We start from the raw sequence: 26,207 nt of genomic DNA on the forward strand, positions 1-26,207 counted from the left end.
CTCCATCACCTGTCCTATACAGAGAGCACAGCCCCACGCAGCTCCGCCCCTAGCAGCGGCTCAGCCGACGTCGCCCCGCCCACTACACCCACGGCCCCTTTCGCCGCTTTTAGCTCAGCCGACGTTGCCCCGCCCACTACACCCACGTCCCCTTCGCTGATTTCGCCCCGCCCACTGCCAAGCCAGTCACGTGAGGCATGCTCGTGTGTAGTCATGTGACGGGGAGACATCCGGGTGTCGGTGCGCGGTGTGTGAGGTGGAGTGGAGTTCTGGGATAGGGATGAGTATTATTGGGGGGTATAAGGGGGGGAGGGAAGAGGTGTGAGAGAGAGAAATGGCGGGAGCAGAGGACAGAGAGAGCACCATGGAGGGGAGGGAGATGGAGCCTGAGGGGGAGGACAGAGAGGCGGCGGGGAGTTCAGGTACAACCGCTGACCACCTGTGTGCTTCATATATGTATATAGGGACCCCCCCTGTCCTCCATTATTAGGGACCCCCCCTGTCCTCCATTATTAGGGACCCCCCCTGTCCTTCATTATTAGGGACCCCCCCCTGTCCTTCATTATTAGGGACCCCCCCTGTCCTTCATTATTAGGGACCCCCCCTGTCCTTCATTATTAGGGACCCCCCCCTGTCCTCCATTATTAGGGACCCCCCCTGTCCGCCATTATTAGGGACCCCCCCTGTCCTTCATTATTAGGGACCCCCCTGTCCTCCATTATTAGGGACCCCCCCTGTCCTCCATTATTAGGGACCCCCCTGTCCTTCATTATTAGGGACCCCCCCCTGTCCTCCATTATTAGGGACCCCCCTGTCCTCCATTATTAGGGACCCCCCTGTCCTCCATTATTAGGGACCCCCCTGTCCTCCATTATTAGGGACCCCCCTGTCCTTCATTAGTAGGGACCCCCCTGTCCGCCATTATTAGGGACCCCCCCTGTCCTTCATTATTAGGGACCCCCCTGTCCTCCATTATTAGGGACCCCCCTGTCCTCCATTATTAGGGACCCCCCCCTGTCCTCCATTATTAGGGACCCCCCTGTCCTCCATTATTAGGGACCCCCCTGTCCTCCATTATTAGGGACCCCCCTGTCCTCCATTATTAGGGACCCCCCTGTCCTCCATTATTAGGGACCCCCCTGTCCTTCATTAGTAGGGACCCCCCCTGTCCTTCATTAGTAGGGACCCCCCCTGTCCATTATTAGGGACCCCCCCTGTCCTCCATTATTAGGGACCCCCCTGTCCTCCATTATTAGGGACCCCCCTGTCCTCCATTATTAGGGACCCCCCTGTCCTCCATTATTAGGGACCCCCCTGTCCATTATTAGGGACCCCCCTGTCCTTCATTATTAGGGACCCCCCCTGTCCTCCATTATTAGGGACCCCCCTGTCCTCCATTATTAGGGACCCCCCTGTCCTTCATTATTAGGGACCCCCCTGTCCTTCATTATTAAGGACCCCCCCGTCCTTCATTATTAGGGACCCCCCTGTCCTCCATTATTAGGGACCCCCTGTCCTCCATTATTAGGGACCCCCGTCCTTCATTATTAGGGACCCCCGTCCTTCATTATTAGGGACCCACCTGTCCTCCATTATTAGGGACCCCCTGTCCTTCATTATTAGGGACCCCCTGTCCTCCATTATTAGGGGACCCCCCTGTCCATTATTAGGGACTCCCGTCCTCCATTATTAGGGACCCCCCTGTCCATTATTAGGGACCCCCACTGTCCTCCATTATTAGGGACCCCCGTCCTTCATTATTAGGGACCCACCTGTCCTCCATTATTAGGGACCCCCTGTCCTTCATTATTAGGGACCCCCTGTCCTCCATTATTAGGGGACCCCCCTGTCCTTCATTAGTATGGATACCCCCCCCCCCCTGTTCTTCATTAGTAGGGACACCCCCCCCGTCCTTCATTAGTAGGGACCCCCCCCCTGTTCTTCATTAGTAGGGACACCCCCCCCCCGTCCTTCATTAGTAGGGACACCCCCCTGTCCTTCATTAGTAGGGACCCCCCCCCTGTCCTTCATTAGTAGGGACACCCCCCCCCCCCCGTCCTTCATTAGTAGGGACACCCCCCCCGTCCTTCATTAGTAGGGACACCCCCCCCCCCTGTCCTTCATTAGTAGGGACACCCCCCCCCCTGTCCTTCATTAGTAGGGACACCCCCCCCCCCCTGTCCTTCATTAGTAGGGACACCCCCCCCCCCTGTCCTTCATTAGTAGGGACACCCCCCCCCCTGTCCTTCATTAGTAGGGACACCCCCCCCCCTGTCCTTCATTAGTAGGGACACCCCCCCCCCGTCCTTCATTAGTAGGGACACCCCCCCCCCGTCCTTCATTAGTAGGGACACCCCCCCCCCCGTCCTTCATTATTAGGGACACCCCCCCCCCTGTCCTTCATTAGTAGGGACACCCCCCCCCTGTCCTTCATTAGTAGGGACACCCCCCCCTGTCCTTCATTAGTAGGGACACCCCCCCCCGTCCTTCATTAGTAGGGACACCCCCCCCCTGTCCTTCATTAGTAGGGACACCCCCCCCCTGTCCTTCATTAGTAGGGACCCCCCCCCCTGTCCTTCATTAGTAGGGACACCCCCCCCCTGTCCTTCATTAGTAGGGACACCCCCCCCCTGTCCTTCATTAGTAGGGACACCCCCCCCCCTGTCCTTCATTAGTAGGGACACCCCCCCCCGTCCTTCATTAGTAGGGACACCCCCCCCCCGTCCTTCATTAGTAGGGACACCCCCCCCGTCCTTCATTAGTAGGGACACCCCCCCCGTCCTTCATTAGTAGGGACACCCCCCCCGTCCTTCATTAGTAGGGACACCCCCCCCGTCCTTCATTAGTAGGGACACCCCCCCCCCCGTCCTTCATTAGTAGGGACACCCCCCCCCCCGTCCTTCATTAGTAGGGACACCCCCCCCGTCCTTCATTAGTAGGGACACCCCCCCCGTCCTTCATTAGTAGGGACACCCCCCCCGTCCTTCATTAGTAGGGACCCCCCCCCCCCCGTCCTTCATTAGTAGGGACACCCCCCCCCCCCGTCCTTCATTAGTAGGGACACCCCCCGTCCTTCATTAGTAGGGACACCCCCCGTCCTTCATTAGTAGGGACACCCCCCGTCCTTCATTAGTAGGGACACCCCCCCGTCCTTCATTAGTAGGGACACCCCCCCCCCCCCCGTCCTTCATTAGTAGGGACACCCCCCCCCGTCCTTCATTAGTAGGGACACCCTCCCCTGTCCTTCATTATTAGGGACACCCTCCCCTGTCCTTCATTATTAGGGACACCCCCCCCCTGTCCTTCATTATTAGGGACACACCCCCCCCCCCTGTCCTTCATTATTAGGGACACACCCCCCCCCCCTGTCCTTCATTATTAGGGACACCCTCCCTGTCCTTCATTATTAGGGACACCCTCCCCGCCTGTCCATTAGAAGGGACACCCCCCCCCCCCTCTCACCCTTCTTTTTATATGGACTCCCACCCTTCATTTTGTAGGGACTAAGCTAAACTCCCCCCCCCCCCCCCCCCCAGTGGCCCTCATTTTGTCCGGGTGCTGTCTCTCTATAGATACCCGATCCCTAACCCAAGCCCAATAAATGTAGACCTGGAATTCTGTGGTGTAATCCGCCATGATCTCCATTATTGGGGGGGGGGGGGGGGGGGGTTCCCTTTTCCCAAATCATCAGTTCTGGGGGAGTTGTCCCTATGTGGGAGTGTTGGGGGAGGGGTGATGTGTATAGTAACCCTTTGTGTTCTGTGTGCAGATTCCTCCCTCTGTGTGATGCCCAGCTCAGCCATGAAGAAAAAGGTAAGGGTCACCCCTGGGGGGGTAAATCTCCCCGCTGCTCCTCATCTCATCACCGCGTGTCATCTCTGTGCGAACGTTCCACCGCTCTTCATTTCATCCACCAAATTATATGGGCCAGATTCAGGTACAAATACGTTACGCTGCGGCGGCGTAACGTATCCCACTTACGTTACACCGCCGCAGGTTTACAGCGTAAGTGCCTGATTCACAAAGCTCTTACCTGTAAACTTGCGGCGGTGTAACGTAAATCCGCTCGGCGCAAGCCCGCCTAATTCAAATGGGGCGGGCGCCATTTAAATTAGGCGCGTTCCCGCGCCGAACGTACTGCGCATGCTCCGTCCGTCAAATTACCCGACGTGCATTGCGCTAAATGACGTCGCAAGGACGTCATTGGTTTCGACGTTAGCGTAAATGGCGTCCAGCGCCATTCACGGACGACTTGCGCAAACGACGTGAAATTTCGACGCGGGAACGACGGCCACACTTAACATTGGCTAGACCACCTAGAGGGCAGCCTTAACTTTACGACGCGTATCGCTACGGAAACAACGTGAATTTAGATCGACGGGCAAAGCGGACGTTCGTGAATCGCCGTAACGAGTCATTTGCATATTCTACGCCGACCGCAATGGAATCGCCACCTAGCAGCCGGCCTAGAATTGCAGCCTAAGGCTGCATTCACACCTCGGCGTACAAAATAGCGGCGTTTTGTCCCGCAAATTTGCGGCGACAAATAGCGGCGTTTTGTCCCGCAAATTTGCGGCGACAAATAGCGGCGTTTTGTCCCGCGAATTGCGGCGACAAATAGCGGCGTTTTGTCCCGCGATTTGCGGCGACAAAACGCCGCGATTGTGAATGCAGCCTTCACCCCCTCTATGGAGATGGTTCACATCTCCTATGCCGAAAGCCGCCTGGAAAAAAAGGTCCGTGCATGTTAAATCATCCCTCTGGCGTCTCGGGGCTGCAGCGGCGTCGCACTACAGGCGTATATACGCCTAGGTGTGAACGGGGGCTTAGATCCGACAGTGTAACACAGTTACACCTGTCGGATCTTAGAGCTATCTATGCGTACCTGATTCTATGAATCAGGCGCATAGATACGACAATCGTATCTCAGAGATACGACGGCGTATCTCTTCTGTGAATCTGGCCCACTGTGTCTACTAAATGACCGTTCTTTTAGAAGACTAGAATGTGGCGAAAGCGAAATCGCAAATTTGTTGGCGAAATGAACCCTGCGCTACGACATAAGAATACGTAGGGGGCGTCTACTAAGCGGCTTAAAGAAAAATGAAAATAGAACTACAGGCGGTCCCCCCCCGGGGGTTATAAACATCCGACTTACAAAACGGAGGGAGACAACAGGAAGTTTCCACAACAACCCCAAATTTTCTAAATTCAGGAGGAGCCGCGGCGATCTATGCCCAGAAGTGGGAGCAAATACCTGTATTACTCGGGGATCTGCTCTCCCCCGCCCCTCCCCCTTTTTGAAAGGGGGCAGGAATTCCGAAAAGCGGAAGTTTCATTTTTTTTTTTTTTTTTTGTGGAATTCCGCTTTAACCCCTTCAATACCGGGCATTTCCACCCCTTCCTGCCCAGGCCAATTTTCAGCGCCGTCGCGCTTTGAATGACAATTGCGCGGTCATGCGACGTGGTTCCCAAATTAATTTTTTTTTTTTTTTTTTTTTTTTTTTTTTTTCACAAATAGAGCTTTCTTTTGGTGGTATTTGATCACCTCTGCGGTTTTTATTTTTTGCGCTATAAACAAAAAAAAAAAACAATTTTGAAAAAAAACACTGGGCCAGATTCAGAGAAGAAGTACGCCGGAGTATGTTCTGATACTCCGGCGTACTTTCAAATTTGCCGCGTCGTATCTTAATTTGTAATTCGCAAACAGAGATACGATGGCTTTTGGCTAAGATCCGACAGGCGTACGCCTTCGGATCTTAGGATGCAATACTTCGGCGACCGCTGGGTGGAGTTCGCGTCGTTTTCTGCGTCGGGTATGCAAATTGGCTGATTACGGCGATCCACGAAGGTACGCGCGTTCGTCGCATTCTCTTACGTTGTCGCTAGTCGGTTTTTCCCGTCGCTAACATAAGCCTGCTTTTTCATGGCTTACATTTAGACCGGCCATGTTAAAGTATGGCCGTCGTTCCCGCGTTTTTTTGCGCAAGACGTCCGGGAATACGAAAGTACGTTACGCACGTTGCGTAACACAGGGCGCCGTATTTCGCGCAAAGCACAGCGGGACATTTCCTAACGGAGCATGCGCAGAATGTTCGGCGCGGGAACGCGCCTAATTTAAATGGTACACGCCCCATTTGAATTAGGCAGGCTTGCGCCGGACGTCTTTACGTTACGCCGCCGCAAGTTTACAGGCAAGTGCTTTGTGAATCAAGCACTTGCGCTGAAAACTTGCGGCGGAGTAACGTAAAAGACATGCGTTACGCCCCGCAAAGATATGTGAATCTGGCCCACTATCTTTTACTTTTTGCTATAATATCCGATGTGATCAGATAAATAAAAAATAAGATAAAAAAAAGTATCACGGACAGTACTCAATTTTTGCTCTCTCACTGACAGGACGCGGATCTCTGTGTTTATACACAGAGATCCACGTCCCTGGCTCTGCAAATGCCAATCGCGGCTGCCAGGCACGTGCATCGGCTGCCGCGGGAATGGATTTTTCCCGATGCGCGCCCAGTGTGGCGCGCGGGGAACTTGTAAACAGGAGGACGTCGTCCTGGCAATTGAGTGCCGCGCTGTGGACGTCTTTTGTCTGTAGCGCGGGCCCGAAGAGCTTAAGATCAAACCTACAGACCCAATCTTGTTTGTAACCCGGGGTATTTTATTTTTTGGATAGAGTAAGGGAGGGTCATAACTTCTGTTAGTGTGTTTTTTTTTTTTGTTTTTGGCCATCTGTGTCCCATAGAGATTTCCCTTCACTTCCTGTCCCACAGCCAAACAGGAAGTGAGAGGCAATCCCCCCCCCCCATTACTTTTCTGAAGAAGATCCAGAATTTGGTATTTTCTTTCTTTTTTTTTTATTATCAAAATTTTTATTAATTTTTCAACATTTCCATTTAACAATATGTTACATTATATCACACCATTGTACAATAAACATCCTTATCTATATCCCGTCTCCCCCCCCCCGGGGAAATAAAGAGAGGAAAAGAAAATAATAAAAAAAATAAAAAAAAAATAAAAAGGGGAGAAAAATTATCCCCCCCCCACCCTCACTTATTCCCAGCGGCTCTCACCCCCCCCCCTCCCCTCCAAACACCCAAAAAAAAACATAATAAAAAAATAAAAAATTGACTCCTTAGATATGAGGCTTCTAAAAAGCCATTCTATAACTTATTCCCCATTATTCCTTATTCCTTGTTAACCCATCCCCTAAAAACACTTTTACCAAGTGTTTAAAATCTGAGGCCGCCAGAAGGCCATAAAACCACTAATAACTTACCCCCCCACTTTTTATATCCCACCCTTCTTCCCTTCTCTATTCCACACACAAACCCCGGAAGAAAAAAAAACACACACACACCTTATTATGTAATATATCCCCGTCCCACCCTCTGTGCCCCCCCAGTGCCGCACGGGAATTCTTATTGAGAGCTAAAAAAAAAACAAAAAAGAAAAAAAAAAGAAGAAAAAAAGAAAAGAAAAAGGACACACAAATTAGTCTCCACCCCCCCCCCCCCCCCCCAACAGGCTATCCACTTACGTTTTCCTACAGCTCCTTAAATTATTCAATCTCTAGCGAGAGTTTTTCCCATTCTGACCATATTACTCTAAACTTTTCCTTTCTATCTTTAACCCTGGAAATCCATCTTTCTGCCTCCATAATTAAATTCACTTCTCTCTTCCATTCAAGAATAGTAGGCCTTTTATCCTGTTTCCATAATCTAGGTATTAATAATTTTGCCGCATTTAATAAATGAGGCGTAATGCTCTCCTTATATGATCCCATGGACCTCGCTGACCCGCGGAATAGGAAGTTTAAAGGTGTCAGTTCTATTTCCTCGCGAGATAGCCTTCCAACCCAAGGGGAAATCTCTTGCCAAAATCCTCTGATCTTTGGGCATGACCACCACAGGTGGAGTAGGGTGGCCTCCTGTCCACATCCCCTCCAACACCTACTGTCCGCAAGCCTATACATCTGTGCCAATCTTACTGGGGTTCTATACCACCTAGATCAGTGGTTCTCAACCTTTCTAGTGCCGTGACCCCTTGATAAAATTTCCCAAGTTGCGGGGACCCCTAACAGTAAAATTATTTTCGTAGCGTGGGTCGTCAGTATCCAAGGCAAGTAATTTGTGCCCCTAACCCATGGACATTTAGCGCTCCTTGAGTCCCTTTCACTCATACAGTATTAAAACCCCTTATGGTACATTTGAGGATGTACCCCTCTTTCTATTTGTTCTCCTTTATTTCCCTTTTTTCCCCCCCCCATGCCTCTCTAGCCATCTTTTGCTCCCCTTTTCTTTGTTCCTTCCCCTCTTTTTCTCTCCCTTCCATGTAGTCTCTATTTTTATTCCTTCTCTTATTTCTTGGTGGGGTAAATAGGATCAATGGCAATGCTGGTGGGGAGTTGGGATCAGTGGCAGTGCTGGGGGGAGTTCTGATCAGTGAACTTAGGTGCTCTTAATCAAGGTCATCTGCTGATCTGAGAACTGTAGTGGGGACTTTTAATGGCAACTATAATCACAGGTAGGGTTACTCCGCATTCACGGTGTCTCAGACTTTGTGGTGTCTCGCAGAAGTGACATCTATGCTGAAATCAGGAGATAGGGTCTCCTCCAGCCTCTCCCACTTCACATTCCTCACGTCAGCTGACATCTAGTCACTGCCCCCCCAGCCATGTCGTGAACTAAATGGGTGGCTGCGGGCTCCAGGAACAGCCCAGGATTTGGTGACCCCCTGGAAAATCCTCATTTGACCCCCAAGGGGGTCCCGACCCCCAGGTTGAGAACCACTGACCTAGATAGAAATTTATAGGACATCTCTTGAATCTGTGAGCTTACAGATGTATGGTGTGCGGTATTTTCTTTCAATGATAAACTGCGATCTGTGAAACGATTTTTTTTTTTTTAGGGTGTCATTAACTTTGACACTGGCAGCGGTTTGCAGGAAAGATGCGATACGGGAAACTGGCACTGGAATCGCACTGGTTCCCTCATTGCGTATGTGTGATCCCGGGCTAAAGAAACAAGTCCCTTAGACGTTAAAATCAAATCTAGTTTCAACTTAAAGGGGTTGTAAAGGGAAAAAAAATTTTTTCCTCCTAAATAGCTTCCTTTACCTTAGTGCAGTCCTCCTTCACTTACCTCATCCTTCCATTTTGCTTTTAAATGTCCTTATTTCTTCTGAGAAATCCTCACTTCCTGTTCTTCTGTCTGTAACTCCACACAGTAATGCAAGGCTTTCTCCCTGGTGTGGAGCGTCGTGCTCGCCCCCTCCCTTGGACTACAGGAGAGTCAGGACGCTCTCTATGTTGCAGATAAAGGAGCTGTGTGTTAGTGGGCATCCTGACTCTCCTGTAGTCCAAGGGAGGGGGCGAGCACGACACTCCACACCAGGGAGAAAGCCTTGCATTACTGTGTGGAGTTACAGACAGAAGAACAGGAAGTGAGGATTTCTCAGAAGAAATAAGGACATTTTAAAAGCAAAATGGAAGGATGAGGTAAGTGAAGGAGGACTGCACTAAGGTAAAGGAAGATATTAAGGAAACATTTTTTTACTTTTACAACCCCTTAACCACTTAAGGACCGCCTCCTGCACATATACGTCAGCAGAATGGCACGGCTGGGCACATGTACGTTTTGTAGATGTACCCAGCCGTGGGTCACGGGCGCGCTCCCGCGACCTGGTCCGAAGCTCCGGGACCAGCAGACCCGATCGCCGCTGGAGACCCGCGATCGGTCCCCGGAGCTGAAGAACGGGGAGAGCCGTGTGTAAACACAGCTTCCCCGTGCTTCACTGTGGTAGCTGCATCGATCGTGTGATCCCTTTTTATAGGGGGGACACAATCGATGACGTCACACCTACAGCCACACCCCCCTACAGTTGTAAACACACTTTAGGGAACACATAACCACATCAGCGCCCCCTAGTGGTTAACTCCCAAACTGAAACTGTCATTTTCACAATAAACAATGCATTTTAAATGCATTTTTTGCTGTGAAAATGACAATGGTCCCAAAAATGTGTCAAAATTGGCCGATGTGTCCGCCATAAAGTCACGAAAAAAATCGCTGATCGCCGCCATTAGTAGTAAGAAAAAAAATAATAATAAAAATGCAATAAAACTATCCCCCTTTTTGTAAACGCTATAAATTTTGCGCAAACCAACCGATAAACGCTTATTGCAATTTTTTTTTTTTTTTAACCAAAAATAGGTAGAAGAATACGTATCGGCCTAAACTGAGGAAAAAGATATATATTTTTTTTTTTATATATTTTTGGGGGATATTTATTGTCAGTTAAAGCGACGCAGTGCCGAATCACAAAAAGGGGCAAGGTCCTTTAGCTGTATTTTGGTCCGGGTCTTAAGTGGTTACAATACTTGGCAGGATCAGCAGGGATTTTTTTTTTCGGGGAGTGGCAGATATTACAAACGTGTTTGTATATTTTTATTATTTTTTTTTAATGACAAATACAAAAAAAATTGATATACAAGTAGCGTCACATCATAACCGAGTATAAAAAAAAAAAAAAGAGGTTGTAGCAATATGGTTACATTTAATGAAGGTACAACATTTAGATGGAGGTTTTATAGAGTTTACATAAAAAAATAAAATGTAAGATCGCGCTCTTTACAGGTGGATCATATATGGTGACTTATGAAGAGAACCATTCTATTTTACAGGTGCTGTTGATGGGGAAGAGCGGGTCCGGGAAGACCAGTATGAGATCCATTATCTTTGCAAATTACATCGCACGGGACACTCGTCGCCTGGGAGCCACAAGTAAGTATTTGCTTAGAAAAAAAAACAAAAAACGTTTATATTGATATAAACAAACAGCCACAATGTAACCGCTTGCCGATTTTTTTTTTTTTTTTTTTTTTGTATAACTTGGATATACGGCGGAAAGTTGGCCCTGCTGTGCCAGATCACATACCTAGTATGTGATTTTTGTCACTTCTGGGTAGGGGGCGCGTGGGACTTAAAGTGGAGGTTCACCCAAAATATACATTTTTAACATTAGATTGAGGCTAATTAAGGGGAGCAGAAACGGGTATTTTTTTTAAAATCAATGCCATACTTACCGTTGTAGAGATAGATGTTCTCCCACCGCTTCCGGGTATGGGCTGCGGGACTGGGCGTTCCTATTTGATTGACAGCCTTTCCGACGGTAGCATTCAGCGCGTCACGAGTTTCCGCAAGTAGCCGAACATCGGTGCGCAGGCGCTGTATAGAGCCGCACCGACGTTCGGCTTCTTTCGGCAACTGGTGACGCGCTGTATGCGACCGTCGGAAGGCTGTCAATCAAATAGGAACGCCCAGTCCTGAAGATCATACCCGGAAGCAGCGGGAGAACATCTATCTCTAAAACGGTAAGTACGGCATTGATTTAAAAAAAAAATACCCATTTCTGCTTCCCTTAATTAGCCTAAATCTAATGATGATTTTTTTTTTTTTCGGGTGAACTCCTGCTTTAACACAACAAAATCTGATCAGCAGGTTCCTGCTAATAGATTACCACCGATACCCACTGATCATCCTGGACAAGCGCAACATGTAAACAAGGCAGAGCTCTGTCCTGTCAGTGGGGGAAGTAATGGATCTTCTTACCTGATGGTAACCTCTTCCCAGCCAGTGTCATTACTACAGTGACAGTGAATATTTTTTAGCACTGATCCACTGTATTAGTGTCACTGGTCCCCAAAAAGTATCCGCTTGTCCGCCACAATATAGCAGTGCGGTTGGAAGTCGCTGATCACCGCCATGGCTAGTATTAAAAAAAAGAATATTCCCAGTGTATACCCCATAGTTTGTAGACGCTATAACTTTTTCGCAAACAATATACCGTATTTATAGGCGTATACCGCGCACTTTTTTGCCCTGAAAAACAGGGCAAAATCGTGGGTGCGCGATATACGCCGATCGGCTCTTTGTTCGAACCACTGCGCCGACATATACCGAGCGCAGTACACTCGGGTATAGTCGGGCATGCTCGGCTCCTCTCGCGGTCACGTCGTCTAGGTCCTGTACGTCGTTTATGCGAGAGGAGCCGGGCTCGCCCGAGTGTACTCTGCTCGGTATATGTCGGCGCAGTGGTTCGAACACAGCGCGGGAAGCGGGGATGGCTGCAGAAGGACGCCGGACTGGACGAGGCCGCCGATGGACGACGGGCAGGACGCGATGGACCACGGGCAAGACACCAACGAGGGGCATCCAAACTGTAAGTATTTTTTTTTTGCAGGAATCTTCCTTCAAGTTCGGGGGTGCGCGCTATACGCTGTGGCATGTTATAGCCCGATAAATACGGGACGCTTATTGGGCGTTTTTCCTTTACCAAAAACATGTGGCAGAATATATATTGGCCTAAATTTGAGGATTTTTTTTTTTTTTAATAGCGCAAAAAAACGTGCTGATCAAATAAAACCAAAAGAAAGCTCTATTGGTGGGGGGGCATACATTTTATTTGGCTACAGGGTGTGCAATTGTCAGTTAAAGTATCGCAGTGCCCTATCGCAAAAATGGCCTGGTCATGAGTACGGGGTGGGTAAATCTTCCAGAGGGCAAGTGGCTAATCATATATTTTATGTAAACAAACCTCAGCCCCCCAATGTAACCATTGTGGGTTTTTTTTTTTTTTGCAGTTGATGTTGAACACTCTCATGTGCGATTCTTGGGTAACCTGGTGTTAAATCTTTGGGATTGCGGTGGGTAAGTACAGTATTCCTAAGCAAGTACAATACTGAGTAGATGTTTTATACTCCATTTCAACCAAATACAGTAAAACCTTGGTTTGAGAGTACCTTGGTTTGCAAGATGAGCGAAATGTTTTAATAAATTATGCCTTGATATACAAGCGATGTCTTGATATAAGAGTAGCGTCATGTCACAACGGAGTATAAAAAAGAAGAGAGGAGCCTCTAAGTGTAGCACTATGGTTACATTTAATGAAGGAAGGTACAACATTCAGCAACTTATTGCTACACTTAGAGGCGCCTCTCTTCTCTTTTATACCCTGTAAAAAAAAAAATGCTTTGATATACAAGTGCTTTGGATTACAAGCATGTTTCTGAAACGTATTATGCTCGCAATCCAAGGTTTTACTGTATTGACCCCCCTGCACTTGTGTATATGTGGCAGAACAGCAGGGGGTCTTAACGCTGTGCTGCCCCATACATGGGTAGAGCCGGCCTCTATTCTGTGCTGGGAGTTCACCTCCAGTACTGTGACCACACTGACGGCTCCTGGTCACTGTTTACAATCAGGAGCCTGGTAAGATGGGCTTCTTAATCGCATTACCACTGACACAGCTAGTCATAGTGACCACATGACCGGGAACCACTTTCCTTTTATAAAATAAAAAGTGTCCGTACCTTGAGTGTGGCCTGGTATCATCAGCCTCTTGTAGTCCATTTATAGCAGGGCTGGGATGTGAAAGGGAGAAGCGTCATAAGGAGTCAGTTCATGTGATGACCAAAAGCATCCTGATAGGAGAGAGCGGAGTGGCAGAGGATGCTGTGTCGGTTCTCTTGGAGAAATTGGGCTGAATGATGCTGGGGATAACACTAAGGACACCTAGTGGCAGGAGAAAAGGAAACTCTCTGGATTGATACTGAGTATTGCAGCAAGAGCTATTTATTATTTTTAATGGATAATGCATCTTAAAGCGGAGCTCCACCCTAAAGTGGAACTCGCGCTGATTGGAACCCTCCCCCCCTCCGGTGTCACATTTGACACCTTTCAGGGGGGAGGGGGGTGCAGATACCTGTCTAAAGGGCATTGCATCACATCCCGTCGCCCCCCTCCCCGTTGTGTGCTGGGAACACTCGGCTCCCAGCACACAGCGGGAGTCAATCGGCGGGCGCAGCGCGACCATAGGGAACCAGGCAGTGAAGCCGGAGCGCTTCACTTCCTGGTTCCCTCACAGGGGATAGCGGGGGGGGGCAGCAGAGTGACGAGAGATCGCTCATACTCTGCTGCGGACGGCGCTGGACTCCAGGACAGGTAAGTGTCCTAATATTAAAAGTCAGCAGCTGCAGTATTTGTAGCTGCTGGCTTTTAATATTTTTTTTGCCGGACATCCACTTTAACCACTTAAGCCCCGGACCATATTGCTGGTCAAAGACCAGGCCACTTTTTGCGATTCGGCACTGCGGTCGTGCGATGTGGCTCCCAAACAAAATTTGGACTCTCCTCTTCGTGTTTTTTTTTTTTTGGGGGGGGGGGGGGCAGTGACCCTAATACAGTGATCAGTGCTAAAAATATGCATGGTCACTGTACTAATGACACAAAGAAGGGGTTACCATCAGGGGCGATCAAAGGGTTAACTGTGTACCTAGCCAGTGGTTTCTTACTGTGGGGGGGTGGGTGCTTTTACTAGGGGAAGGCATGAATCCATGTCTCTGCTTTGCAGGAACACAGAACCCATGTCTTCTGTACTGACAGAATGGCGATCTGTTTTGTTTACATAGGCAGACTACCGTTCTGCCTGTGTAACGAATGATCAGCGGGTGCCAGTGGACAGCCGAAGTGAGCCGCTGGCGGCATGTATTGGCACCCTCTACCTGGAAGTTCAGGATCGTGTGTGTGTGTATTCATTATCCTGCACAGCGTGGCTGCTCTATAGCGGTAAAACTGCTAAAGGGTGGTTGGCAACTGGTTATTGAAGATTCTAGAAGGCTTGTTCCCCATCTACAGGTGGGGCCAGTGGGCAGTTGTTCCTGTTGCCCATCTACAGGTGGGGGCAGTGGCCAGTTGGGGGGTACCATTGCCCTTCTGCAGTTTGCGGGGTACTGTTGCCCATCTGCAGATGGGGGCAGTGGCCAGTTGGGGGGTACTGTTGCCCACCTACAGGTGGGGGGGAGCAGTGGCCAATTGTGGGTACTGTTTCCCATCTACAGGGAGGCAGTGGCCAGTTGTTATTGGTACTGTTTTTCTTATCTACAGGTGGGGGCAGTGGCCAGTTGTTGGTGCTGTTTCCCCCATCTACAGGGGAGGCAGTGGCCAGTTGTTGGTGCTGTTTCCCCCATCTACAGGGAGGGCAGTGGCCAGTTGTTGGTGCTGTTTCCCCCATCTACAGGGAGGGCAGTGGCCAGTTGTTGGTGCTGTTTCCTATCTACAGGGGGGGGGGGGGGGCAGTGGCCAGTTGGGGGGTGCTGTTTCCCCCATCTACAGGGGGGGCAGTGGCCAGTTGGGGGGTGCTGTTTCCCCCATCTACAGGGGGGGCAGTGGCCAGTTGGGGGGTGCTGTTTCCCCCATCTACAGGGGGGGCAGTGGCCAGTTGTTGGTGCTGTTTCCCATCTACAGGGGGGGGGGGGGTCAGTGGCCAGTTGGGGGGTGCTGTTTCCCCTCTACAGATGGGGGCAGAGGCCAGTTGTTGGTGCTGTTTCCCCCATCTACAGGGGGGGCAGTGGCCATTTGGGGGTGCTGTTTCCCCTCTACAGATGGGGGCAGTGGCCAGTTGGGGGGGTGCTGTTTTTCCCATCTACAGGGGGGGCAGTGGCCAGTTGGGGGTGCTGTTTCCCATCTACAGGGGGGGGGGGGCAGTGGCCAGTTGTGGGTGCTGTTTCCCATCTACAGGGGGGGGGGGGGCAGTGGCCAGTTGTGGGTGCTGTTTCCCATCTACAGATGGGGGCAGTGGCCAGTTGGGGGTGCTGTTTTTTTTACGATCTACAGGTGGAGCAGTGGCCAGTTGCTGTTGCCCATCTACAACCTATTCTTTGAAAGTATTGAACTCTCTGCATGCTTTTGATATTAAGAAATAACCAGCTTAATTATTGCAGAGCAGATGGAGTAATCTGTTTTGTTGTCGTTCAGTCAGGACACGTTCATGGAGAATTACTTCACCAGTCAGCGGGACAACATATTCCGCAACGTGGAAGTTCTCATCTACGTTTTTGACGTTGAGAGCCGCGAGCTGGAGAAAGACATGCATTACTATCAGTCCTGTTTAGAAGCCATCTTGCAGAACTCTCCCGATGCCAAAGTGTTTTGTCTGGTACACAAGATGGATTTGGTGCAGGAAGATCAACGAGATCTGGTGAGTACGGAGTCGGTCTGTAAGTTCTTTCATGAGACCAGGCATAAGGGTTCAGCATAAAGTACAGCTCCGGTGAGCACTTCCTTAATGGAAATTGCAGCAGGCAGGGCTAGGTGTGTTTGCTTTAAAAAAAAAAAAAAAAAAAAAACGTCCTCAATTACCCCTAACGGGTCATGTTTTCAGGCTTTCCATTATTTTGCAAAGTTGAGTTGATTAGTTTCACTGCCTTAGTAATTACCACAGCCATTTTTTTCATCTGAGGGAAATCCTGACAACATTGACCTGTTGAGGGGGACATGAGGACTGGAGTTGAGAAACATTGAGTTGAAGCACTGGTTATCAACCCTGTCCTCAGGGCCCACTAACAGGCCAGATTTTATGTATTACCTTTGGGGAGATGCGGACTAGAATACTGCAATTACTGAGCAGCAAATATCACCTGTGATGTATTTCAGTTATCTTGCAAACCTGGCCTGTTAGTGGGCCCTGAGGACAGACGCTGAGTGTATGACTCAGGAATGCACCCGCAAGATAACGCCCCCTAGGAGAAGCTCTCTCCCAAGAGGGTTATCTAATGCAGGGAGGAGCCGTGAGGGACCCCAGAAGAGGATGTTCGTGGGGGCACAGTGGAGGTAAGTATGACTTGTTTTGTTAAAAAGGGAACATTTTAGTATCACTTTAAGTTCCACTGCTAAAGAATGTTGTGGTACCGGGCAGACTGCCCGGATTTTTTTTCTTCCTTTTGAAAGCTGTGGCTTCAGTAGAGCAGAGAATTCTCTGCCTAGAAAGATCAGAAATACTTTGTCAAGATCGCAACGGGGAAAAAAATCGCGATAACGATTCTTGACGATTATTCGTGCAGCTCTATTTAGAACCCACTAATTTTGGGTGTTTGTGGTGTGTGTGTTTTTTATTTATTTTTTTTGCTGCTCAAAAACGCCACTGCCCAAAACTGCTAACAGCCTATGTGTGTATGGACACATAGGATAACATGGAGAGTTTAATTACTGTACAAAAAATGTCTACAGCCAAAAGCGGCTGCTGTAAAAATGTCAAATGTCCAGTGTGCATGAGGCCTAAGGGGAGCGAAGAACCAGGGAAGGCAATTTATAAAACAGATTTGACGTTGGCTTTAATCTCTTAGAGCAGTGGTTCTCAACCTTACTAGTGCCGTGACCCCTTAATAAAATTTCCAAAAGTTGTGGGGACCCACTAACAGTAAAATTATTTTCGTAGCGTGAGTTGTCAGCATCCAAGGCAAGACAAGTAATTTGCACCCCTAACCCACGAACATTTAGCGCTCCCTGAGTCCTTTCCACTTGTACAGTATTAAAACTCCTTATGGTACATTTTAGGATGTACCACTCTCTCTTTCTAGCTCTCTCAGGAGATAGGGTCTCCCCCAGCCCCTCCCACTTCACATTCCTCACCAGTCAACTGACCTCTAGTCTCTGCCCCCAGCCATGCCGTGATCTGAATGGGTGGCTGTGAAGAGGCTGAGTGGGCGGCTACGGGCTCCAGAGACAGCCCAGGTGGGCTTCCGCAGGCTCCAGGGACAGCCCGGGTGGGCTTCCGCAGGCTCCAGGGACAGCCCGGGTGGGCTTCCGCAGGCTCCAGGGACAGCCCGGGTGGGCTTCCGCAGGCTCCAGGGACAGCCCAGGGGGGCTTCCGCAGGCTCCAGGGACAGACCAGGGGGGCTTCCGCAGGCTCCAGGGACAGCCCAGGTGGGCAGCCGCACAAAGGCTGGGAGAGTGGTACGGGCTTCAGGAACAGCCCAGGATTTGGTGACCCCTGGAAAATCAACATTTGACCCCCATGGGGGTCCCGACCCCCAGGTTGAGAACCACTGTCTTAGAGGTTCTAATACAGTGGTTCTTAACCTGGGTTCCATCGAACCCCAGGGGTTCGGTGAGTGAGTCTCGGGGGTTCGGCGGAGGTCACACAGGGCAGGGGCGGATGGGTGCCCTGGGCGATACCATTTCGTATAGGGGGGCGCAGCCGCAGGTGAAGCTCTGCCATGGCCGCCAGTGCGGCCAGCGGCACTGTACAAATTGTGTGCCGCGTGAACTACTGCATCCGGGACTGTCGCCTCCCGGCTCGCTTTCCTGTCTGCTGCAGCCTGTTTACTCCCCCTATGAAAGAGTCTCTTGGTCCCTTTCAGCGGCGTGACGTCACTCCACTCACGGCCGGAAGGGGGGGGGGGCTCGGAGTGCTGCGCAGAGAGCTGTGTGTCGGCGCTGCATGTGACGAGCTAGAGAGGCAAGGACTAGTCTCGAGGAGCCTGCCTGACTAGTGGAATTTATATATATATATATATATATATATATATATATATATATATATATATATATTCTCGGCCTCACTATGCCATCACATGCAGCCACTGTGCCCATCACACGCAAAATCATATTTTATTTTTCAAATTGAGAAGGGTTCTGTGAATGCGCATATGAAACTGGTGGGGTTCAGTACCTCCAACAAGGTTAAGAACCACTGTTCTAACACGTTCCATTTTACTGAACAAAAATGGGGGGGGGGGGGAAATGTATTGCAATGTCCCAACTGGAGAGATTTACTATTAACTTCCAACCCCCCCCCCCCCCAGATATTTAAGGAGCGAGAAGAGGATTTGAGGCGTCTCTCCAGACCTTTGGATTGTGCGTGTTTCAGGACCTCTATTTGGGATGAGACTCTATACAAGGTACCTAAATCCGGCCTTTGCCATGTAACATGCGTAGTTTAGTACAATGACAGCGGTATGAATGATTGGCGCTCTCCTCTGTGCTCAGGCCTGGTCCAGCATCGTCTATCAGCTCATTCCCAATGTGCAGCAGCTGGAATCCAACCTGCGGAATTTCGCTCAGATCATCGAGGCCGATGAAGTACTGCTATTCGAGAGAGCGACTTTTCTGGTGAGAGATCTGTGCACAGTATATCTGCAATTATTATGAATATTACTATTATGCTAAATGTTTTCTAACTGAGATTTTTCCTTTTCTTTTTTTTTAAGGTAATATCGCACTACCAGTGTAAGGAACAGAGGGACATTCATAGGTTTGAGAAGATTAGCAACATTATAAAACAGTTCAAATTAAGTTGCAGGTAAGAAAGTTATCAAAGCTTTTCATTTACTAACTCCAGGCAATGTTTACCATTTAGGGCCAGTTCACACCAGACGCAGTTCCGTGTGCACTAAAAATGCATGCACAGTGTTTTCTATGTATTGCAATGGCTCTAGTTCACACCATGCAGTCAGTTTCCGGTGCAGAAACTGACTGCATGGTGCCAACTAGAGCCATTGGAATACATGAAAAACACTGCATGCATTTTGTGCAGAAAAAAACACACGGAACTGCGTCTGGTGTGAACTGGCCCTTTAGTTCACACCAGACGCAGTTCCATACAGTTTTGTGTGCCTTATTTTTCTGCACTAAAAAATGCATGCACAGTGTTTTCCATGTAGTCCAATGGCTCTAGTTGGCACCATGCAGTCAGTTTATGGTGCAGATATGCACTGTGCATGCATTTTGAAAAAATAAAAAATTACCCCTAGGGGCTTTGAGTTGCAGCAAATTATAAAGAATATACAAGTTGGCAGCAAATTATAAAGAATATACAAGTTGGTAAAAAAGTAGAAATTTTATTTGATAGAATATTTAAAAAGAGAGCCCCAAATGGAAGACTCGGGATATGAGCTTGACAGAAAAAAATCAATCAAGGAAAAGGTCACACAATTAATATTGAATACAGATTAAACAGTACTGTGTACATGTAAACACTATGGGCAAAAAAACCTACGCGTTTCGACCTTAATAGTAGTCTTCTTCAGGGAGCAATAATTTAAATGCAGCCATAGATTCTAAAAAGAAAATACATACAAATAAGTAAATTATGTAACAAAAAACACAAGGAGGACCCATCTACCCCAAACATAAGTATAGATAACTGGGTGTAGGTAGTCCTCCTGCATGGATATAATACACAATGACGTAACCAAAAGATGCCACTTACCAAGACACATGTCGAGGAGCAGACCGGGACCGGGCACCGAGCCACACCATCAAAATACAACTCTGGACTGGGGTACCGGCGGGGAGGGGGGACAAGGAACCCCCTGGGTCAGTTGGAAAAGACTCCAAAGGGAGGCATAAGATGGAGAGACACCCCCTAGGCCTAAGAGAGGTCACAACCTGCGCGTCGAGGCCGCACCACCAGGTGGGAGGGGGGGGGGAGAGGCAACAACAAAGGCAGGGGAGAGGGGCAGAAAAAAATGCACACGGAACTGCGTCTGGTGTGAACTGGCCCTCAAAGTTGTTGTAAACCCCTTTGGGGAAGTTGCACCTACAGGTAAGCCTAGTATAAGGCTTACCTGTAGGTGCTTGCAATATCTCAGAGACCGTGTAGGTATTTGCAATTTCCCCGAGCACCGCTGCCTTTTGGGCATGCGCCGTCTTGAAAGGGCACTCTGTGCCGTTCCAAGCCGGGGTCATGCCGTGAAAAACGGCTCCAGCACGCATGCGCGGAGTGACGTCATCCCATTTTCGGCCAATCACTGCAGCGGAGCGGCGATACCCAAAAGTAACCTTCGGGAGAGATGTGTTTTAAATAATTGCTTGTATTGCCAAAAGCTCATTAATCGCAATCCGGGGGTACCACTGTACTTGTATAGTGCTGTCAATTTACACAGCGCTTTACATCTACATTGTACTATACATTCACATCAGTCCTTACCCTCAAGGAGCTTACGATCTAAGGTCCCTAACTCACATTCGTGTACTGGGGCCAATTTAGACAGGCTGCACATCCATGATGGGAATCTCCTGTGCCACCACATCCCAAAGGTGCCTCTATAGGATGAGATGTGGTGAGGTGTGGAGGCCATTGGAGGACAGGGACCTCATTGTCCAGTGGTTAGATGATTAAAGCTTTGTGACATGGTGACATTATCCTGCTGGAAGGAGCCATCAGAAGATGGGGACACTGGAGTCGTAAAGGGATGGACATGGTCAGCAACATCACTCAGGCAGGCCGTAGTGATTAAAAAATGCTGATTAAAAAGTGGTACTAAGGGGCCCAAAGTGTGCCAAGAAAATACTCGCCCCCCCCCCCCCCCCTTCCCCCATTACACCCCCACCCTGAACCGGTGATACAAGGGAGGATGGATCCATGAGCCAAATTCTGACCCCACCACGGCTGAAATCCAGACTCATCAGACCAGGCAACGTTCTCCCAATCTTCTATTGTCCAGTTTTGGTGATCCTGTGTGAATTGTAGCCTCAGTTTCCTGTTCTTAGCTGACAGGAGTGGCACCCGGTGTGGTCTTCTGCTGCTGTAGCCCATTTTTAAGGTTGGATGTGTTGTACGTTCAGAGATGGCATTCTGCATTCCTTGGGTGTAACAAACGTTTTTTTGAGTTACTGTTGCCTTTCTATCATCTGGAGCCAGTCTGCCCATTCTCCTCTGACCTCAACAAGGAAAGTGAGGTCTTCTCAGAACAGTGCACCCGCCTGGCCAACCTTTTACTATACACTGGGGGGTGGCGAGGGACATGTTAAGCTTTGATAATAAAACTGGAAGCTGATTGGTTTCCTTGCAGAGGTGCACCAGATTTTGCACTCTCAAGTCTTAGTAAATCATCCCTACAGTATATAAATACACTTTTGTACACACAATGCATGTGTAAACTCAAAGATTTCCTGCGGTGACATCCTCGCTGTTCTGCGCATAGCTGTGGCCCCACCCACCACAGGCGCCCTACAGGAGGGGGCGGACACAAGACCAGTCACCCTGCACAAGGGGAAAGCTGAGTTGTGGGAGGGGCCAGCAGGCTCCACCCACTACAGGCTGCCTGCAGAAAACTAATGGAGGCAGGCAAGGCCAGTCACCCTGCACAAGGATAGCTGGGTTGTGGGAGGGGCAGCAGGTTCCACCCTCTACAGGCTGCCTGCAAAAAACTAAAGGAGGGGGGCGGAGCCAGGCCAGTCACCCTGCACAAGGGGAGAGGGCAGCAGTGAGCGGTGTTTATCACAGAATTACACGTAGGTGTGAACTGAGGCTTGGCCGGAGTTCTTTATTCATTTCTATGGCCACATGTTGTTGGAGGTCCTTGCTGCAAATGTAAACCCCCCCCCCCCCCCCCCCACCACTGAACTTTGACAGTAAAGTTTTTTTTTTTTTTTTCTTCTGTCACGTATTTCTTATTGTTTACAGTAAACTGGCGGCCTCTTTCCAGAGCATGGAAGTCCGGAATTCCAACTTTGCTGCTTTCATAGATATCTTCACATCCAACACCTATGTCATGGTTGTAATGTCCGACCCCTCAATTCGTAAGTTTGTGGTTTAATTTTTATTTATTTTTTCTATTTTTTTTTTTGTAATAAAGCACAGTTGTGCCATGCGGAAGGGGGTAGGGTTCTGTTGAATTTTTGCAAGGCTGGTGTGTGTGTGTGTATACTCTTGATCTCTCAATCGATCTCTATCTCGATCTCTCTCGATCTCTCTCGATCCCTCTCTCTCTCGATCCCTCTCTCTCTCGATCCCTCTCTCTCTCTCGATCCCTCTCTCTCTCTCGATCCCTCTCTCTCTCTCGATCCCTCTCTCTCTCGATCCCTCTCTCTCTCGATCCCTCTCTCTCTCGATCTCTCGATCTCTCTCGATCTCTCTCGATCCCTCTCTCTCTCGATCCCTCTCTCTCTCTCGATCCCTCTCTCTCTCTCGATCCCTCTCTCTCTCTCGATCCCTCTCTCTCTCTCGATCCCTCTCTCTCTCTCGATCCCTCTCTCTCTCGATCCCTCTCTCTCTCGATCTCTCGATCTCTCTCGATCTCTCTCGATCTCTCTCGATCTCTCTCGATCTCTCTCTCGATCTCTCTCTCGATCTCTCTCTCGATCTCTCTCTCGATCTCTCTCTCGATCTCTCGATCTCTCTTGATCTCTCGATCTCACGATCTCTCTTGATCTCTCTCTCTCTCGATTAGTGTACCTCGAATGGGGGACTAGCCCTGCTGGAATCCACTGAGCCATCATTTGCTGTTTACTCTCTCAGCTCTCGCATCACATACACAGTCCCGCCTCCGCCGCTGCCATTGGACCAGTGTACTCCCTATCACAGAAGCCGGTCCAATGCCGATGGCGGGACTGTGTGTGTAAGAGCTGAGTAAACAGGAGACGACTTGGTGATTTCCTGCACGGGCTGTTTGAAATTGAGGCTGAAAAAACTACATTAATCAGTCTGCATTGATGGGATGCAGAGGGACATTGATCAGGCTGCATTGATGGGAGATGGGGAGGCTTCAGATGGGCATTGACCATTATTTTGCTTCAAAGTTGTTTTTTTAAAAAAATAAAAATGTTTTTCCTGAAACTTCCCTCTTAAAGGTAAATGTTTTTCTACCTTAATGCATTCTATGCAGTAAGGTGAAAAAACATCGGAGTATTAGCGCCCCCCTCGAAAGTCCTGCGCCGTGAACGCGTTTTCTTCTCGACCGTCTTCCCGGCTCATTCATTGGTTGATTGAAAGCAGCGCAGCCATTGGCTCGCACTGCTGTCAATCGTATCCAATGATATATAAAAAAATGTATTGAAATGCAAAACATACAAAAAATGTATCAAAAGCGTTTCATTGTAGACACATTGCACTGGCACTTTGTTACTTTATAGAGTGGGCAACTTCAATATTTAGGAACTAATATAAGATGCACGACCTAAGGGTCATGTTCACATGCATAATTTATCTAAGTAGATTCCTTTTTAGGTCAATGGTTTATGCACTTTAGGGTGTTTTTATTTTATTTTTTATTTTTATTTTTTCTTTCTTCTTTCTCCTCTCTCTTTTCCTCTCCTTCTGTAGTTTTTCCTTGTTTTCTTCCTCTTTCTTCTCCCAAACCCCTCCTTCTTTTTTTTTTTTTTTTTTGTTTTGTTGTTACCCTGGGCTCCTCTCTCCCCTTTTCTACAGATTATGCCAATATGGAGGGTCGGGTCGAAAATTATCTCTGCTAAATCTCTAGTCTAGATAACGATAATAAATATAAAATTTTTACTAGGGTTTAGGAGAATACGTTGAGACCGGTTTGAATGGGGATGGGAAATGTATGTTTATTTTGTTATATATAGGTATGCAAGATGGAATGTTTTTTTTTTTTTGTAATGATGTTGAAATGGAAAACCAATAAAGAATTATTTATAAAAGCGTTTCATTGTATAGTTTCAGGCTATATTGCTAGCGCCCTTCCTCAGATTGGAACATGTCACAATTGAAGTATTCTTTTCACCACATTTATAAGAAAGCATAATTGCAATCAATTGCATTAACAAGGTCATTATCCATCATCACATGTGTCAAAGATCTCTTTAATCAAAAATGGCAAGAGACTGGATACAAATTCCCATGCCCATTCCCACGCTTTTGATACACTTTTTGTATGTTTGTTTTTCATTCCAATACGTTTTTGTGCAGCAATCCTTTTGTACTTTCTATATACTGTACTATAGTGTAAGAAGAGTTTTTCAGCACATTTGTGTATATGTGTGTATATATAATATATATTTTACTTTTTTTTTTTTTTTCTTACAGCTTCAGCTGCAACTTTAATAAATATACGAAATGCAAGGAAACACTTTGAGAAGCTGGAACGCGTGGATGGTCCTAAGCACAGCCTGCTCATGCGTTGAGGTTTTACGCCGAGGTCACTAATTCCAGGACATTCTCGTTATGGAGACGCCCACCTCAGCACCCCATTTACAGTATAATTTTCTTGGTTTTTAAGAACGCCAGTGAGCTGCAGTGCACACGACTCCTAGTGCCCTGTGTACTTATGTTCACCCCTGGTCTGTCTTCTGGTCCCCTCATTCTCCTGGCTTCCATGTATGCAAATGCTGCTGACTGGGGAAGCCAGCGGCATGCTAGTGATCTGACCACTATGAAAGCGGTTTGTCCCTTCATGTGCATACATGTGGTCAGTACTTTAAAGCTGAACTCCAGGCAGATTTGACACATTCCTGCAGCTAGGTATTCATTACTTAAAATGCACCCAGGTGTAAGCATTTGGCTTGGAGTCAGCCTCTTGCAGCCCCTGGCAGAGGGGGGGGTGCATGATCGGGATCCAGTCATGCTGATAGGAGAAGACGCCAGAGGTATGATGTTTATTATGATCCTGCTGTTCTTTCACTGTCCAGCCAGCAGGCTTGGGGTGGAGAGAGGAAGACGCCACTGTTTTCCTTCTGCTGTCTATAACTGTAATGGGTGCTGTTCTCTACCTGGCTGCTAATCCTAGACCTGGATGGACAAACATACAAATCCTTTGGCGGGTAAAGCTGCTCCTGCCTTTTGTTTGCTTGGAGTTCAGCTTTACCAGCCCCCTTCCTGAAGACAGACGGGGCTGTACCTGATTACACGGGTCATTGGGTGTGTTTTTACTTTTTAGAGATTAGCGAGTCCCTGACCTTTAATCACCCAGCACAGGCGACTTCCGCATCACACCTGAGAGTCTCTGCGCTGCAAGTAAACACTCGGCTTGCACCCAAAATGTCTTCTGTTGGAAGATTGTGGTGTTACTTTGTGTTCAGATTTCCTACCTTGACCGGACCATCATCCACATCATCCTTCTTCTTTTTTAGGGTAGTCCTGCTTTTGGATCGGTTCTGACCTTTCTTTCTCTCTCTCTCTATGGTTATGTGAATTCTTTGTATTGGATTTAAACAAGAAAATGACGACTGACCTTTTAAACGACTTCTAATTTTGTCCCTTTATGTTTATACATTGCATTTGGTCCTTCATCTTAGTTGGGATAAAATTGAACTTTTTTGATGCGAAAAGTAGACTGTACTATTATATAAAAACACCTGCGTTTTATGCTTCAGAATAAAATATTTATGCTTGTTAAAGGTGTCTGTGTTTTATTTTTTATTTTTTTTTTTTTTACCAGCTCATGACCACGCCAGGGGTCAAGTCCTGGGGGAAAAAACTGTGGGAACTCCCAGCCAAGATCCACTCCCCCACCAAAAAAATAAATAAATAAATGATACGCTCATATGCATAATTACTAGTGCTGTCAAGCGATTAAAATTTCTAATCGCATTAATGTCATGGTTAACTCACGATTAATCGCGCGATTAAGGAGGTTCACCCTTTTTTTTTTTTTTTTTTTTTTTTTTTTTTTTATAATT

At 48.2% G+C, this 26,207-nt stretch overlaps 1 protein-coding gene across 2 annotated transcripts; it reads left to right on the forward strand.

The window, feature by feature from the left end:
- The first annotated feature begins 170 nt into the window (after nucleotides 1-170).
- LOC120913088 (ras-related GTP-binding protein A) lies at nucleotides 171-25,925 on the forward strand. 2 transcript variants are annotated; one of them, XM_040322786.1, is made up of 10 exons: nucleotides 171-256; nucleotides 3,770-3,813; nucleotides 10,691-10,790; nucleotides 12,650-12,716; nucleotides 15,822-16,044; nucleotides 18,650-18,745; nucleotides 18,834-18,956; nucleotides 19,055-19,146; nucleotides 22,255-22,370; nucleotides 24,616-25,925. In XM_040322786.1, the coding sequence occupies exons 2-10, from the start codon at nucleotides 3,787-3,789 to the stop codon at nucleotides 24,711-24,713; spliced, it is 942 nt and encodes a 313-aa protein (XP_040178720.1). In that variant the 5' UTR covers nucleotides 171-256; nucleotides 3,770-3,786; the 3' UTR covers nucleotides 24,714-25,925. The 2 variants fall into 2 exon arrangements, with proteins under 2 accessions (XP_040178720.1, XP_040178719.1); XM_040322785.1 differs by lacking the exon at nucleotides 171-256 and adding an exon at nucleotides 379-422.
- The last annotated feature ends 282 nt before the right edge of the window (nucleotides 25,926-26,207 follow it).

Source organism: Rana temporaria, chromosome 9, assembly GCF_905171775.1.
Source record: "Rana temporaria chromosome 9, aRanTem1.1, whole genome shotgun sequence".
Taxonomy (NCBI): domain Eukaryota; kingdom Metazoa; phylum Chordata; class Amphibia; order Anura; family Ranidae; genus Rana; species Rana temporaria.